This window comes from Saccopteryx bilineata, chromosome 8 (assembly GCF_036850765.1).
Source record: "Saccopteryx bilineata isolate mSacBil1 chromosome 8, mSacBil1_pri_phased_curated, whole genome shotgun sequence".
Taxonomy (NCBI): domain Eukaryota; kingdom Metazoa; phylum Chordata; class Mammalia; order Chiroptera; family Emballonuridae; genus Saccopteryx; species Saccopteryx bilineata.
Window position 1 is genome coordinate 70,900,327 of NC_089497.1, and position 16,094 is coordinate 70,916,420.

General features: G+C 43.3%; 1 protein-coding gene across 13 annotated transcripts in view; it reads left to right on the forward strand.

Annotated features, from left to right (window-relative positions):
• The window catches only part of MCF2L2 (MCF.2 cell line derived transforming sequence-like 2), a 255,093-nt gene that overhangs the window by 26,922 nt on the left and 212,077 nt on the right, over nucleotides 1-16,094 (forward strand). For all 13 annotated transcript variants that reach the window (XR_010726901.1, XM_066241647.1, XM_066241644.1 and 10 more), the window contains exons 2-3: nucleotides 4,274-4,357; nucleotides 12,429-12,543. Coding sequence is in view for 12 of the 13 variants with exons in the window: in XM_066241647.1 (XP_066097744.1) it covers nucleotides 4,274-4,357; nucleotides 12,429-12,543 (199 nt within the window). In the remaining variant the exon portion in view is untranslated. The remainder of the gene's footprint in view (nucleotides 1-4,273; nucleotides 4,358-12,428; nucleotides 12,544-16,094) is intronic.

The following is a 16,094-nucleotide window of genomic DNA, read 5'->3' on the forward strand; positions in this document are numbered from 1 at the left end:
TCTTTAAGTTCTTACTTTGTTCTTTGAGCATCTGAATAATCAGTACTCTGAACTCTATATCCGATAAATTACTTATCTCCATCTCAGTTAGCTATTTTTCTGGAGATTTTTCCTGTTCTGTCATTTGGGGCATCTCTGTTTCTCCCCATTTTGGTTGCTCTTTTGTGTTTGTGTCTGTGTATTAGATAAATCTAATATGAATCCCAGTCTTCATGGGGCAGCCTTATATAGTAGGTGTTCTGTTGGGTGCAGTGGTGCAATCTCCTTGACCACCTGAGCTGGGTGTTCCTAGAATGATACTTGTGTAGGTTATGTGGGCCTTCCTGTTGTAACTGAGCCTTGATTGTTATTGGTTTCTTGTGTGTGGGATTGGCCCTCAGGCTGGCTGACTGTGAGGTTGTACCTTGACCAATGCGTGTGAGCTGTCAGAGACAGAGAGAGAGTCAGAGAGAGGGATAGACAGAGACAGACAGACAGGAACGGAGAGAGATGAGAAGCATCAATCATCAGTTTTTGGTTGTGACACCTTAGTTGTTCATTGATTGCTTTCCCATATGTGCCTTGACCATGAGCCTTCAGTAGACCGAGTAACCCCTTGCTTGAGCCAGTGACCTTGGGTCCAAGCTGGTGAGCTTTACCCAAGCCAGATGAGCCCGTGCTCAAGCTGGTGACCTCGGGGTCTCAAACCTGGGTCCTCGGCATCTCAGTCTGATGCTCTATTCTCTGCACCACCGCCTGGTCAGGCCCAAGACCGACTTTTACCAGCACTGGGCCCAGGCGCAGATCAACAAAAGTTCCCAGGCACCTTGAAGTCCACCTCTAGCTGCCTCTGCCTGCTGGCTGCCTGTTAGGCTCAGTCACTGAAGAGCCTCTGGTGGAGTTGGGAGGGTGGGGCTGGTGGCTTTCCCCTGATGGGGAGGTGCCTGTCAGGCTCCAAGGAAGGTAATGGGTATGCCCCTGTCTCAGAGCCACATAGCTGAGTCTCTCCTGGATTTTGCCCTGCCCTCTGTAGGGCGAAGCCACTATAAATTAGAAGGTGTGGCTTCTGGAGCCCAGAGGGTGCGTCTGCTGGCAGCCAGGAGGGTAGGTAGATCTACTGAATTACCAATGAGGGTGAAGTGTGAGTCAGATTCACAAGAAAGTGGAGGAAATGGCCCTCGCCTTAACACCAGACAGTGAGTGGCTGCCACCCCGAGCCTGTCCAGACCTCTATCTACTCTCTGGCTAAGGCACCTGCCTCCTCGGCAGGGTCCGATCTCCCCTGGGGGAGGCGAGAGGGCGTCCAGAGGGTGGGGCAGTTGCTTTCCCCAGGTTCATGCCATAAGAAGGTGAGTGCTCCAGCCAAGAATGATGGCGGCTGTGGTACTGGAGAAAAAGACTCAACACAAGGACCCTGGTGGCTGTCCATCCTACTGCATCCTGTGTGTCTCGCCAAGGCCACCAATCTCAGAGTCTCTTCATGTGCCTCTAGGGGAGCGGCCCTCCTTCCAGAGTCACAGAAAGTCCTGGCTCTGCGCTGCTCTCTTGTCTCCCTGCACATGGCAAATTCAGCCTCATGGTGGGAAAAGTGTCCCACCAAGTGTGTGTATGGGGGGAGAGCCAGCTGTGCATCTGAGGTGGGGGAAACGGGTTATTTTTCCAAAGCCGTACTGCTCAGTACTGTCAATATCTCTCTCCCCCACGAGACTCCCTTGAGAGAGAGCATCCCCAAAGTCACCGGTGGCTGTAGCCTGCAGCCCCCTCTGCAGAACAAAGCATGGCCCAGTGGCCGCACCAGCAGTTGGGGACTCCCCACTGTCACAATGGGAGGTGCTGTCACAATAGGGGGGCTCACCCTTGTGTAGGTGGCATCTGGGTGACCCAGGCAGACTCAATCTCCTCTTATTTTCACCACCAGATACTTTGCGAGCTCCTCTTTCTGCCTCTGCTGCTCGGGGTCAGGGATCCCTGCTTGGGATTGGTAACCCCTGCTCCTGGTGGGGAGGGGTCCTGCTGACACAGCCGCCATCGCCGGGCACAGGGCCAGCCTATTCCGCGTCTCTGCCCTTCTTACCGCTCTCTACAGGCTGCTTCTGCAAACCCTTGGTTATACTGTCTCAGTTCAGTTACCCTTCGGTTGGTTATCAGGTTGGTTGCACTATAATTTAGCTGTAAATGGGTTTGGGGCCAAGAGCAGGTGGTTGTATCTTCCACCTACTCTTGCAGCCATCTTGAAATTTCTTGACTATATTTTAATAAAAATAAAAATAAAATAAAAAACAAGATGGAGTAAAGAATGGTTGGCTTACTAAGTTCTGTTGTCCCTTTCACATCTTATTGCTAATTTAAAATGTTTAATTAAAAGCACACCTCAAATATTGAGGTATAATAATAATAAATTGCCTCTGTGATCTTGGTTTTTCTTTAGGGTCTGTCTCTTAAATATGTTCCCTCATGTATTAAATATAGTAATCCAGCTCTGTTTTTGAGCATGCCGCTTTCCTAGACCACTGGAGATTGTTTTCTGAAAACTCTTTAGCTACGTAACCCCTGTTTGTGTTTAAGCTCTGTATGTTGTTGTAATACTTTAACTGTATTTGAAACACGTGAAAGAATTATATAATGAACCCCCATGGAGCTATCAGCTAGCTTCAACAATTATCCACATTTTGCCAGTCTGGTTTCTTCTTTCCTCCTCCCTGCACACTTTTGGTAGAGAGGAGTGCTGGAGTATTTTAAGCAAGTCTCAGACGTCATATAATCTTACTGTTAAATACTTTGTGTGTCTAACAGAGAAGGTTCTCCCTTTCTGTAAAATATAACAACAATGCCATTATTGCACCCATAAAATTAATAGTACTGCAGGACTTCCTTGAATTTAGAGTGGAAAGAGTACTGGGATGAAGGCACTCTGGCCTGAGTTTACCCCCTTTCCTCCAGAAAATAATGGTAGAAATCATTGAGGAAGGGTCTCGGGATTTAAGCGGGCACTTGCCAAAACCCTAATCTGACTTTCAGAAAGCAAATACAGGAAAGGCCTGTACAGAACAATGGATATAACCAGCATTTACTAAATACCTCCTGAATACATCTCCATGTGCTTCCATCCTTGGACTTTCACACCAAAGCTGAGAAGTAGAAATTGAGAATCTAAGAGGAGCTTCCCGTACATAACCTCTGACTGGTCAACATTAGAATATCATAATATTACCCTGACTTCATGCTAAATTAATAGGAGATCCCTATTTAATATTAGTGTACAAGCTATTTGGTACATGCCTTAATCCAACCAGATGTTTAACTGTTGTAGAAATAATAACCAATTTATTATTTGAGATTCCCTGGGAAATACAATAGATAACCCTTGGAGTAGTGAGTATTTTTTATGTTCACTGACCCCTGGGAGTGAGTTTTTTTTTTTCAAAAAATAAAAGTAATTCCAGTTACAGTTTTATTAACTTAAAATCATGTTTGTTTGATAACCAATTTATACATTTGTCTTTTTTTTAATGTTGCCTTACACATTTTTTAAATAAAATTTTTTGTTACCATCGTACTCTGGATGGTCAGGAGGCATGAACGTTCACGCTACACAAAGAGTTAAACAAAGATGATAATATCTCAGGCAGACAAAGCATGAAAATGGCTTTCTCTTCCCATCCCAGAAATAAGGATTCCACTTGTCTTCCTGTCCTTCTAATCCCCTTTATCTAGTAAGGAGCATCTTTAAATAGCAAAATAAAGAAGTGCCTCGTTAAACATGCTTGGCAGTGGGAAGAGGCTACTTAAGTATTTCAGGAAGAAAAAGAAATGGAGGCAAAAAGGAAGTAAGTAAGGGAGGGAAGGAAACAAAACTCAAAAAACCTTTATAAATCTAGACTGATTTTATAACCCAGCGTGAGATGAACTCTGGTAATTTAAATTGTGTTTAAAATTTCCTTCTGCAAGGAGCAAGCAGACACTTAAAGACGTCCCTTGGTAATAAGACTGTCCTAGTTGGTTTACTGTGAAGCTACTAGAGCTTAAACTTTAGGGTCCAACTTCTTGCACTGGTCCCGCCCAAAACTTTGGGAGAAGCTCTAGGAATGTGTTCCTGTCTCAAGTGTATGTGCTTCAAACCACTCAAAACCCAGATCCATGCATGCATCTCGGGAACCAGTTTCTCAAGAGAATAATGTATCCATAACCATAGCTTGGTAAGTCTCACATTTCCCTAAATATAGAGCTTCCCTTCCTTTTAATTTGTCCTTGTAATACGCAAGGTTTTAACATGATTTGCATTTCATTTGTACAGATGAAATTATGCAACAGGAAATCAGGCCCTTGTTGGCAGTGGATATAATTGAACAACTTCACAGACAATTTGCCATACTTTCAGGTAAGGGGCTAATTCATTTGTATTTCTAGATTTTGTTGTGAGTTCTGCTCAGAGGCCCCGGCCTCTTGAATATTGATGAATATTATTCTTGAGTCTCAGTCATCCATTAAACCTCACCCAGACTAGAAGGAACTGAGGACCATCAAGCTGGAGGAGGGTGAAATCTCATAGCTGTCATTCTATTTGCTATTGGGTGCACTTCGTTGGATTTCTCAAGGGAGTACATTTCTTTTTTCTTTTTTTTTTTTTTTGTAATTTTCTGAAGTTGGAAACGGGAGGCAGTGTGACAGACTCCCGCATGCGCCTGACCGGGATCCACCCAGCCTGCCCACCAGGGGGCGATGCTCTGCCCTTCTGGGGCATTGCTCTGTTGCAACCAGAGGCATTCTAGCGCCTGAGGCAGAGGCCACAGAGCCATCCTCAGCGCCCGGGCCAACTTTGCTCCAATGGAGCCTTGGCTGCGGGAGGGGAAGAGAGAGACAGAGAGGAAGGAGAGGGGGAGGGGTGGAGAAGCAGATGGGCGCTTCTCCTGTGTGCCCTGGCCGGGAATCAAACCCGGGACTCCTGCACGCCAGGCCAATGCTCTACCACTGAGCCATCTGGCCAGGGCGGGAGTACATTTCTTTTTTTTTTCTTTTCTAGAGACAAAGAGAGAGTCAGAGAGAGGGATAGACAGGGACAGACAGACAGGAATGGAGAGATGAGAAGCATCAATCATTAGTTTTTCGTTGTGTATTGCGACACCTTAGTTGTTCATTGATTGCTTTCTCATACGTGCCTTGACCACGGGCCTTCAGCAGACTGAGTAATCCCTTGCTCGAGCCAGCAACCTTGGGTCCAAGCTGGTGAGCTTTTACTCAAACCAGATGAGCCCGTGCTCAAACTGCGACCTCAGTCAGGCTCTCGAACCTGGGTCCTCTGCATCCCAGTCCGACACTCTATCCACTGTGCCACCGCCTGGTCAGGCGGGAGTACATTTGTAAAAGAGCAGAGCTGAAGAGATTTTGAGTAAGAAAAAGAAATAACTACCGAGATCAGCTGCCACTGTGATGTTCTTCTAAGATCCAACCTTGAGAGAGTCTTGGTTTTAAGGGTTCATGAACATTACTGAGGTTGTTTGTTCTTTGGGAGATTTGTCAATTATCCATAGCTGTTAAGAACCTTATTTTAATATATTTTTTAATTAATCATTTGATTAGGAATAGAGAGAGGATAATATTGATAAAAAGCTAGAAATTTTCTGAACCTGGGCACAGCCCTGAAAAGTGGTTGTTACTAGAATACTAGTCACTTAGTGAAGAGTGATATGACTTTAATTACTGAAACTGGTAGTACATACCAAATCCTAAATTATAGTTAGAGCAAACTTGGAAGCATAGGATATGAGACTAGGTGTTAGCCCATATCACAGAAATACAAAGCGACAGGTCACTTCCTTGTCTTTTATATCTCTTCTAAAAAAAGCAAGATGAAAGACATCTTAGTTACATTGCAGAGACAATATGTAGTTAGTATGGATTTTACTCTATAACATGGGAGGAAGGAAAAGTCACATTTCTTTTCTTCCTCTAAATCATATTTAATCTGCTCTTAATTAATTATTCTACTGAGTTAAGAGAAACTTAATTTTTGTTATTCGGATACCTCTCTCATCCCAAGGTTGGATTAAGGTGGGGACATTTTATGCAATTTAGAACTTCTGAGGAATTCTCCGGTCTTTTCTCCACAGTAGTCAGTGCTCATATACTCACTGAAAACTGTTACGTACAGAGTCCTCATTTCTCTTCTCTCTGCCTGCAATGCCAGTGTTTAGAACAGAGAATGAAACATAGTAGGTGCTCAGTTCAAAGTTATCCGAGTCCTCCTGGGCTGTCCTTTGAGGGCAGCAAACTCCCTGTTCCTGACATCCACCTCCAGGCACCACAGTCTGGGCCCAGGAGGAAGTGCCCGGCTGTCCTCCTGAAGGAGCAGTCTCATAGCAGTCTCACTTTCCACAGTGAGCCCAGGATGGTGTAGAACAAAATGCAGGATGGGAACTGTCCCTGGTGTTCCTGAGCTGCTGCTGTGGCCATGCGCCACAGCGGGCCACACAGCCAGTGCAGTGTATGACGGGGTGAGGCGGGGTGAAGTCCTACAGCTTTACACCCAAGTTTGAGAGCCTCGGTATTGAGTATAGAATTACACAGTGAGTATATAGTGAATATATAATGAGTTTATAGTTACAGTGCTCATCAGGGAAGGAATCCAGCAACTGATTATACATTTATACATTTAGTGATCCAAAGTGATCTTTTTTGAGTATTTTTGAGGTATTTCTTTCCTTGTTTCTTTTTTTTTTTTTTTGACAGAAACAGAGTAAGTCAGAGAGAGGGACAGACAGACAGGAAGGGAGAGAGAGATGAGAAGCATTAATTCTTTATTGTGGCACCTTAGTTGTTCATTGATTGCTTTCTCATATGTGCCTTGATGGGAGGTGGGGGCTACAGCAGAGCAAGTGGCCAGGTCACTCAAGCCAGCAACCTTGGGCTTCAAGCCAGCGACCTTTGGCCTCAAGCCAAGCGACCATCTGGTCATTCCCACGTTCAAATCAATGACCCTGCACTCAAGCTGGTGAGCTCGTGCTCAAGCCAGCGACCTTGGGGTTTCGAACCTGGGTCCTCCGTGTCCCAGTCTGATGCTCTATCCACTGCACCACTGCCTGGTCAGGCTCTTTCCTTATTTCTTAGAGGCAGAATAGGAGAAACAGAAACAGGTAACAGATAACCCTAAATAAGGATTTAGATTCTGCTACTGACTAGCTGCCTCACCTTGGGCAATTTACTTCTGTATGCCTCTGTTTCCTCTTTTGAATAATGAATGGAATCATTAAAATTTTGAGGATTAAATGACATAATGTATGAAAAATGCTTACTATTACAACTTCCAAATAAATTTTTTGCCTTATTTTATGATATATTTTAATCCCATAAAATTGTTTATTTTAGGCTTATATTGCAAAAAAATAATTCTCAGTGTGATACAGTTCTGTAATTAACCCTTTGAGTAGTACGGATGTTCATGCACATCCTCGTGCCTCCTGACCATCCAGAGTGCGGTCGATTTATTTTAAAAATGTGTAAGGAACATTAAAAAAAAAAGACAAATGTATGTTCTTGTTTCCATAAATTGATTATCAAACAAACATGATTTTAAATTAATAAAACTGGAACTGGAACTAGTTTCATTTTTTGAAAAACCCTCATTCCTAGGGGTCAGCGAGCGTGAAAAAAACTCACTACTCAAAGGGTTACCTGGAGCCATGCTCACAGTGACTGGGTGTGTAACGCCACAGTTCAGTCAGGAAAAGAGTTCACTGCCACTCTTTCCTGTAGAACACAGAACTGTGAGGACTCCCATGGACCAAGAGGATACCCGTTTTAGGAAAGGCACTTTGACCATGGCAAAGAAAGTCCTTTCATTTCTGAGCTTCTTTTGTCATCTTATTGCCTCAAGTTTGCCCTTCTTATGAGAAAGGAGCATGGATTAGCGGTGGCAGCATTTGCAGCACTGCAAGTCTGGAAGGTCACAGCCATGGGGGTCTGAGTCAGTGCTTTTTTGCAGTGGGCAGGCCTGCTGTCGTTTTTACCCGGCCGAGGCAGCAGATGTCAGCAATTAGGCTGTTGTGGGTGCTCGTGCGTAGTTGGGTTATAAAACAGAAATTTCTGAGACTGGGTCTCTCTCCATCGCTGTGGCAGCCCAGCTGTGGCCTCTGTGCGGAGTCACAGCAGTTTGCCTTTTCCTGATTTGGGCAAGGAGGATGAAGATGTTCCAGCTGCAGGCTTTTCTACAGATTCCCCTGAGCTCTGGAACGAGCAGAGGCCTAATCAGCCAGAAACCCTGCAAGGACGGGATGGACCCTTTTTCTCACTGCGGTGCCAGTTGCTTGGCCTGCTGGGCTCTGCGAGTGTGCCCCCATGCCCGGCACAGGACGCCTGACCCAGATTTGTGGCCAGATGGTTTGAAGCTTCTGGATGGTGAAAGCACCAGCAGGGACTGAACAGTGACCAGGGCTGGGACCTTTGGTGTCTTTGACCTTGGAAGACAACCTAATATTCCCAGTGATTTGGGATATTTCTAAATTCAGGGCTTAGCTAGGAAACGAGAGAGTATAAGCAGGTTGTGTGGTGGAAACACTGTAGGGTTGGTATTCAGATAATCCTGGGTTCACATACGAACACAACTCTGAACCTCAGATTTCTCATCTGTAAAGTACGTTTTAAGCAAAGTGCCTAGGATGGCATCTGGCTATAAGAGAATTTAGCAGGTAGGACTTGTTTGTTACTTTCTTAAACAAAGCGTTGGTAGGAGTAGAGTTTCTAGGGGCAAATGGAAATTCTTACCAAGGAAGAGAGCAGAGTCAAAACTCATATCTAAATCAAAGATGGAGCTAGTAACTCGGCACGTGGGAAATCTCGGCCAGTGCAAGAACGTCAGTGTTAATTAATAGAAGTATAATGTGATCCACATAGGTATTTGTAAATGTTGTAGTAACCATATTAAAAAAGGGACACATGAAATTAATTTTAATAATATATTTTATTTGATCCAATATGTCTAAAATATTATTTGATAAGTCATCAATATTCAAATTATTAATGAGATACTTTACAGTTTTTTGTTCCAGGTTTGGGAAGTCTAGTTTGCATTTTACATGTACAGCATATCTCATTTTGGACTGGTCACACTTCAAATGCTCAACAGCAACATATGTCTCGTGGTATTGTGTTGGGCAGTGCAGGCTACAGAAATGGTTCTCAGTCGTGTTGGGCCAAATGCCTTCTTTTTATACCAAATGATTTGTATTGCCCCTCACCATCCTGAAATAAAACTTATAGATATTATAACTTGTAACAAATAGACTTCAAAGTGTATAGTGGCTCAAACAAGCACAATAGAAATTTGTTCTTACTCTTGGAACAGTCCAGCATGTATGATTCTGATTGGCAGATGACTTTTCTTCATGTGCAGGTTCTCACATGAAGAACTTTGTGGCTGTTGCCTCTGTTATCCACTTAATGGCTTTCTGATTATCTGCACCCAGAAGACAGACAGAATGTGAGCACTCTGCTTCCTAGAAGCCTCAGCGCAGCCACAGCACACACCATGTTCTGTTGCCTGAACCGGTCTCAGTTATACAGCTGTACTGACAGCAGGAGAAGCTGGGAAATGCATTGAACTGTGTGTCCACAGAGGGTGTACAGCTACCCTCCTACTTATTCATATACTTAAAAAAATAAAATGTAAAAGAGAACTGCCATGTCAAGGAAAAAATGAAAGGAAGCATTGTAAAATAATACATATTTCAATGTATATTTCTAGCTACACTAGGAAAAAATAATGAAATGGTGCTTGCAGTAGCTACCTCACTTCCTCTCCCATGGTTGATCTTCACCATCTTTCTATAGGATCTCCCAGCACTCCAAATTCTCCTCTGTATGATGAAGTCTTCATGCCATTTAACGAACAGGTAACAACTGTGCGAGGAGGAATGAAGATTATTTTATTTAGGTAACCATTTTACTCAGTTGGTTTTATCTTTGGCACGGTCTTCCTTTTGCGCTTCCACGTTTCTTCACAAGGTGGCACTGAGTGCCTTGTGGGTTGTCAGCTGCTGCAAGGAGGCTCAGCTTTGTTTCTTTAGCATTTCTGCCGCTAAAGACCAACCGGAGTGTCCTCAGTTAACCTGGAGAGGAGGAGGGCGAGGAAGAAGGAGGGCCTCTCTGCCCTCCGGTGTTCAGTGTTGGTATTAACCAGGATACAAGGAAACTCCAACTACCTTCCTATGAGGTGTGAATAGCCTTACTTTATAATTAACTATAAAAGGCGAAATTAGTAAATGGTGTAATCATATCCTAATGAATCGTTTAGGGTGTTTTAGATCCCTGAAATCTTTTAGCCATTCTCTTGGCAAATATTAGTTATACAATTAATACAGTGTTATAATGCCTCTAAGTTTAGCCTTACCAGAGATGCAAATTCTCTTAGTTTAGGTTTCTCTGGAACTTCCTATGATTGTGAAACTACAAAAAGGAAGAATGTTAGATGAAAGCTGATAATATTCAGTCAACATAAAGAGGTAGCTCAGTCTTCTTGTCAAAGTTTAGTATTTTTGTTTAAACTTCAAAATAAGCGTACAGGGTTAATAAGGAAGGACTTCTTGGAGAAGAACAACTGGTCTTCCAGACAATGATCCTCAGTGATTTGCCTCTGAAAGCCTAAGACTCACATGAGCAATATCACAAGAGACTTGTGTAGAAATACCACACTGCTGACTTACTTACTCTTGACATGACACAAACAGTTTGTTCAAAAGCACGTTCTCTCCCTTGCAACAAGTTTACACAGCAAGTTGCAGTGATTTATGAGGCATGGACTCATGGCAGCAGGATGGGCTGGTGCAATGGTGGTGTTTTCATATAGACTGCTCGTCTTCACTTGAGTCTCTTTTCCTGTCATTTCTACGTTGATCCTGCACCACATTAACCACACAGTCCTTACTCACCACTAGCACACCGTGCACTTTTACCTCTTTCCTTAGCTACGTGAGATACGTGCGCTCCTTGGTAGCAGTTGCCTTCACTGGGGCACCACCATTCCCCTGGCTGTAGCTCCGCTCCGTGGGCATCACCTGGAAGGTGCTCCGGCACGTCAGCGCGTACCCCTTTGGTGAGGGCACAGGTTTTCCCATTGTCGCAGTTCTCGGTGCCTAAGGGTCTCAGTCATTTTTACAGCCCTTCTTGGCCAAACGCAATACCAAACAGTTAAAGCAACCGAGTAAGTCTGTAAGTCCTAACAACTTCGTAGGTGTTTGAAAAAATAACTGTGCATAAAGGGGAAGAAAATAATACCAAGAACTTCATTCTTAGATAATTACCATGGTCTCAATTCATGGAATCAGGCCAGACATCACCACCCTCCCTTCCTGGTCCACACTGGTGTTCATCACAGCAGCCACCCCCAAAGCCAGCTTCACAAAGACACAATGCCACTCAAAGGAATAGCACGACTTACTGCTGAAATTGTCAACTACCTGAAGCTAGTAGAATGCAGGGCATGTGACAGATGCTAGCTGTTGCTGTTTCCCTCAAAAATTTAAAATATTCATGGTGCTTCTGTGAGTTCACCGTGCTTCGCTAGGCACCTGCACACAGTGTAGGTACCATGGGCTAGAATTTAGCCATGTGGCTACTACATCCAGCTGCAAGCAGATTGGGAAATATCTATTTAATTTAACTTGGTGGCTTCTGCTTCAATGAATAAAATATTTAAATATTAATTTTACATTTTTATTCTCATAAGGATGTCTTATATCTGTTTATAATTTATCAAAGGGCCCCTTATTATGCCTCCCTGTAATAATAATAACCATAACAACAGTCACCATTTATTGAATACTTATATGTGGTAAGCAATCTGCTAAGGTGCTTTTCATACACATTTTTGCTTAATTCTCACAATAGCTTTTGAGGTAGGTACAAGTATTAGTCCTATGTATACTATTATTAATAGTCTTATAATTATATATTATATATTATTCTTATATATTTATATGTGTGTGTATGGAAACTCCAGTTTAGGTTAAGTATCTTGCCTAAAGCCACACAGAAATTAATTGGCAAAGCAGGATTTGAATCAGGCTATCTGATTGTAGAGCTAACTCTCTTAACCACCATTGTAGCTTTTGAATTTATTGACTACAAAAATGAAGAGGAATGTTATGTATTTGTGTTGACATTCTTTACTATCCTACCTATTCTAAAATAATTAAATCTGTATGATCTTTTATATTATAACTATCTTCAAAGGACTCAAAAATCAAATTCTCACAACACCACTGAGCAAGCATGAAGGAGAAGAGAGACTTGTTCAAAACAGTTCAGTGTCAACCTTCCCACATTCTACTCTGAAATAACATAGAAAAGGGAGAGGCCAAAGCTCATTTCCTGACTTGATATTAGTCAGAGTCCTCTACCTGCAGGGGCATGACATGAAAATGTTGCACTAACATCTTAACCTCCCATCTTCGTTGCAGGAGGCCGAGGGAACGACGGTGCCCCCATCATCACCTTTCCAGAGTTTGTGGGGTTCAAACGCATCCCACACGAGGACTTTCTGAATGTCATGACTTACCTGACTAGCATCCCCAGGTGAGCTGAACACAGCCTTCTTAGTGACTGACTTTATTCCACACTTCCCCAGTGGCAAGGCTGGACTGAGATGAAATCTTCTGAGCACAGTTCACACTGGCATGTAACTTGGCCGACTTTTCTTATCCATCAGTCACAGCAAGGGATGTGGAATGAGACTAGAAAACAACGATAAACCAGCATCGGTTCTCTTAAATAAGGAATTTAGGGGCAAATTTTAAAATTATCAGTGTCAAGAGAAGAAACTGAGGCACACAGCAAGGAAACCAAAAGGCCAAGAAAAGAAACTGTTATAGTTGCGATGGCCGCAGTGATGTTTTTGGGCATCTGCTGCCTCTGCCCTCTGCAGCCCAGGTCTCCTCCCCCCCTTTTTTTTGCAACAGCAGAAATTTATCATTTCACTGTTCTGGAAGCTGAAAGTTCAAAATCAAGGTGTTGGCAAGGCTGGTTCCCTCTGAGGGAAGGCTGTGTCCCAGGCTCTCGCCTGGGCTTGGATGGCTGCCACTATGTCTTTTCCTGTTGCCACACCTCTTTGTGTGTCCAGATTTCCCCCCCCTTTTTTTTTTGTTTTTGTTTGTTTGTTTGTTTGTTTACAGAGACAGAGTCAGAGAGAGGGATAGACAGGGACAGACAGACAGGAACGGAGAGAGATGAGAATCATCAATTATTAGTTTTTCGTTGCGCGTTGCAACACCTTAATTGTTCATTGATTGCTTTCTCATATGTGCCTTGACCAGGGGCCTTCAGCAGACTGAGTAACGCCTTGCTCGAGCCAGCGACCTTGGGCTTAAGCTGGTGAACTTTTGCTCAAACCAGATGAGCCCACACTCAAGCTGGCGACCTTGGGGTCTCGAACCTGGGTCCTCCTCATCCCAGTCCTACTCTCTATCCACTGCACCACCGCCCGGTCAGGCCAAATTTTCCCTTTTTATAAGGACACCAGTCTTTTTGGATTATGGCCCATCCTCATGATTTCATTTTAGCTTGATGACCACTGTAAAAACCCTATCTCCAAATAAGGTCACATTTTAGGTCCTGGGAAATAGGACCTCAACATATGAATTTTGAGGGAAACACAACTTAGTCCATGAAATAACATAGCAGGTCTCACATCTTTATGCCAGTTGAGTTAATAAATACCCAGGTCTCCAAGGGATGGAGTATGGGGCAGAGTTCACGTTGGTAACAATCATTTTAAAGACAGAGATAGAGCTGGGAGTGGAGTCCAAGCCCAGTTCTTAGTGCTCTGCCTATCCTCCTGCAGAGCAGGCTGTCCCCACCCTCCGTGGGTTTGTACTGTTTGTGACATAATCTCTCACTTAACTGGGAGTGGTTTAGAATTTACACAACAGCTGTTCACATGTGTGCGTGTGTGTGTGTGTGTGCGTGTGTGTGTGTGTGTGCTGTTGTGCTTGCTTCCCATCTGTTGCCTGTGGCTTAGAGGTAAGCATCTGCTCTGTGATTGGAAGGCCACCTGGAGTCTGGTCCCACCTCTGGAGACAAGAAATTGTTTACTTTGCTTTAACCAAACTCACTCTAAAAGACTGTTGTTCTGTTTTGTTTTTTACCCTTCTTACAACTTGAGAAAAGGCTGTGGGTTTATTTTTAATGCACTTCTTCAAAGTTCAGTACTTAAATTCTATTTCACTATTTCTCTCTCTCTTCTCCCATCCCCACAATGGTGTGCATTAGGCAGATACGTGAGGAGAGGAAACCTTTCCCACCCTTCTAGGCCTGACTAACTCCTACACATTCATCAGTCCTCAGTCTGACATCATTTCTTCAAGGAAACCTTCCTCATCCCTAATTCTGCTCTGACCCTTTATTTCCATAGAAACTAAAGCTTCCTCTTCCATTAGATTGTGAACTACTCAAGACAAGGGGCCAGTGCTTCCTTTTTTTTCTAATCTGTAGCCCTCTCTCGGTGCCCAGCACATAGTACGTTCTCAAGAAGTAGTGTTGGCAGGACTTTTAGTTCTGATATGACTCATCTCAATTTACAGGTATTATTATTTATTATAGGGTCAGAAGAGGGACGCTGACAGAGAGAGGGGGACTCCACACCCCACTCTTGTATTGACCACCTGGGTTATAGGGAGCTGAACTTGGTCTCCCTCTTCCGCTCAGTTGTGTCTAAAACAATCACCTGTCAGTTTAGCACCTTCTTCTTCTGTGGGGAGCAGCGAGGAAGACAGTGAGCAGGGAGGTGGGGACATGCGCCCCCATTGTATTTGTTTAATATCACTGTTTAATGGTACCATCATAATGGTGCAGTCATATGCTAAATGAAATGGGTGACTTTTGTCTTATACTTGCAGCCTTTTCTTAGTCACACTGAGGGCCCTACATCGAATGCCAGAAGCAGTGAGGTAGAAGCCCTTATCTCACAGATGTACAAGATAAGAGAACAAGGGCCTGATTTTTTTGTCTTATGTTCCTTGTCTAATTGCTGGTGAACTTGGGAGTGTTTTCCTTTCCTCGAGTGCTGTTTGTCCCTTGAGAAAAAGTACTTGCTTGACCAGTTATTACCCTTCCTCCTTCCTAGCCTTTGCTCAAAGCCTCTTGTGGCCCCACCCTTTGGTTTCAACATAAAACAGAGACAACCTGTAAGAAAGCCTGAAAAGGGGATTTGAACTTATTGCCCAGTTTCCATTTGAGGTTCCTGTTTATCAAAATCTGCATCATCTTCTAAATGTTATAGTGGTTACCAGGCACCAAAGCTCCTCCCAGTTTGCAGAATGTTCATGAGCAGTTAGCAGAGGGCTCACAACATAGAAGCAGGAAGAACTGATGCAGTCGAAGAGGAGAATGAAGGATCCTCAGGACAGGGGACTATTATTCACTTTGATCGATGCGTTCTCTTCTCCACCTTATTCATTTCTGCCTTTTCTTGTAATATCTTTTTTTCTTGTGCTTTCTTTAGATTTGCTTAATTTTTTGTCAGTTTTTGAGCTGAAAATTTTCACTTTACTGATATAAATGTTTAAGGTTATGATCCTTTGAGCCCTGTTTTAAATATATTCCATAAATTCTAATATGTAGTATTTTTATTATCAATATATTTTAGAAATTCTGTAATTTTATTTTATATTCTCCCTTTACTGAAGAGTTATTTAATAGAAGGGTTTCATTTTTTATTTTTTTCAGGTGATCTCTTTGCAGCCTTGTAGCAGGATAAATCTTTGTGGAGGTTTTATGTGTGCTTGAGGAGAAAAAGGGTCCTCTATTATCAGGATGTAATTTCAACACATACCTGTTAGATCTTCCTTCTTACTGTGTTGTTTAGGTCTTGTATAACCTCATGGATGTGTGGTCTTTTTGCTGTCTTATACTGAAAGTGATATATTAAAATCTCCTATATAACGTTGTTGGGCAGATAAAATGTATTATGCTCACTTTGTTAAAGATGGCGCTGCCCACACAGAAGCTGTCGCCCAGGTGATATTAATGTGGATTGGGGGCGGGCTGTGGGCAGGCAGGATTCTTGTAGCCTGGGGCTTGGTTTTGGGATTAAGCCTTTCCTACCCTTTTTGATATGGGGTGGTACAATC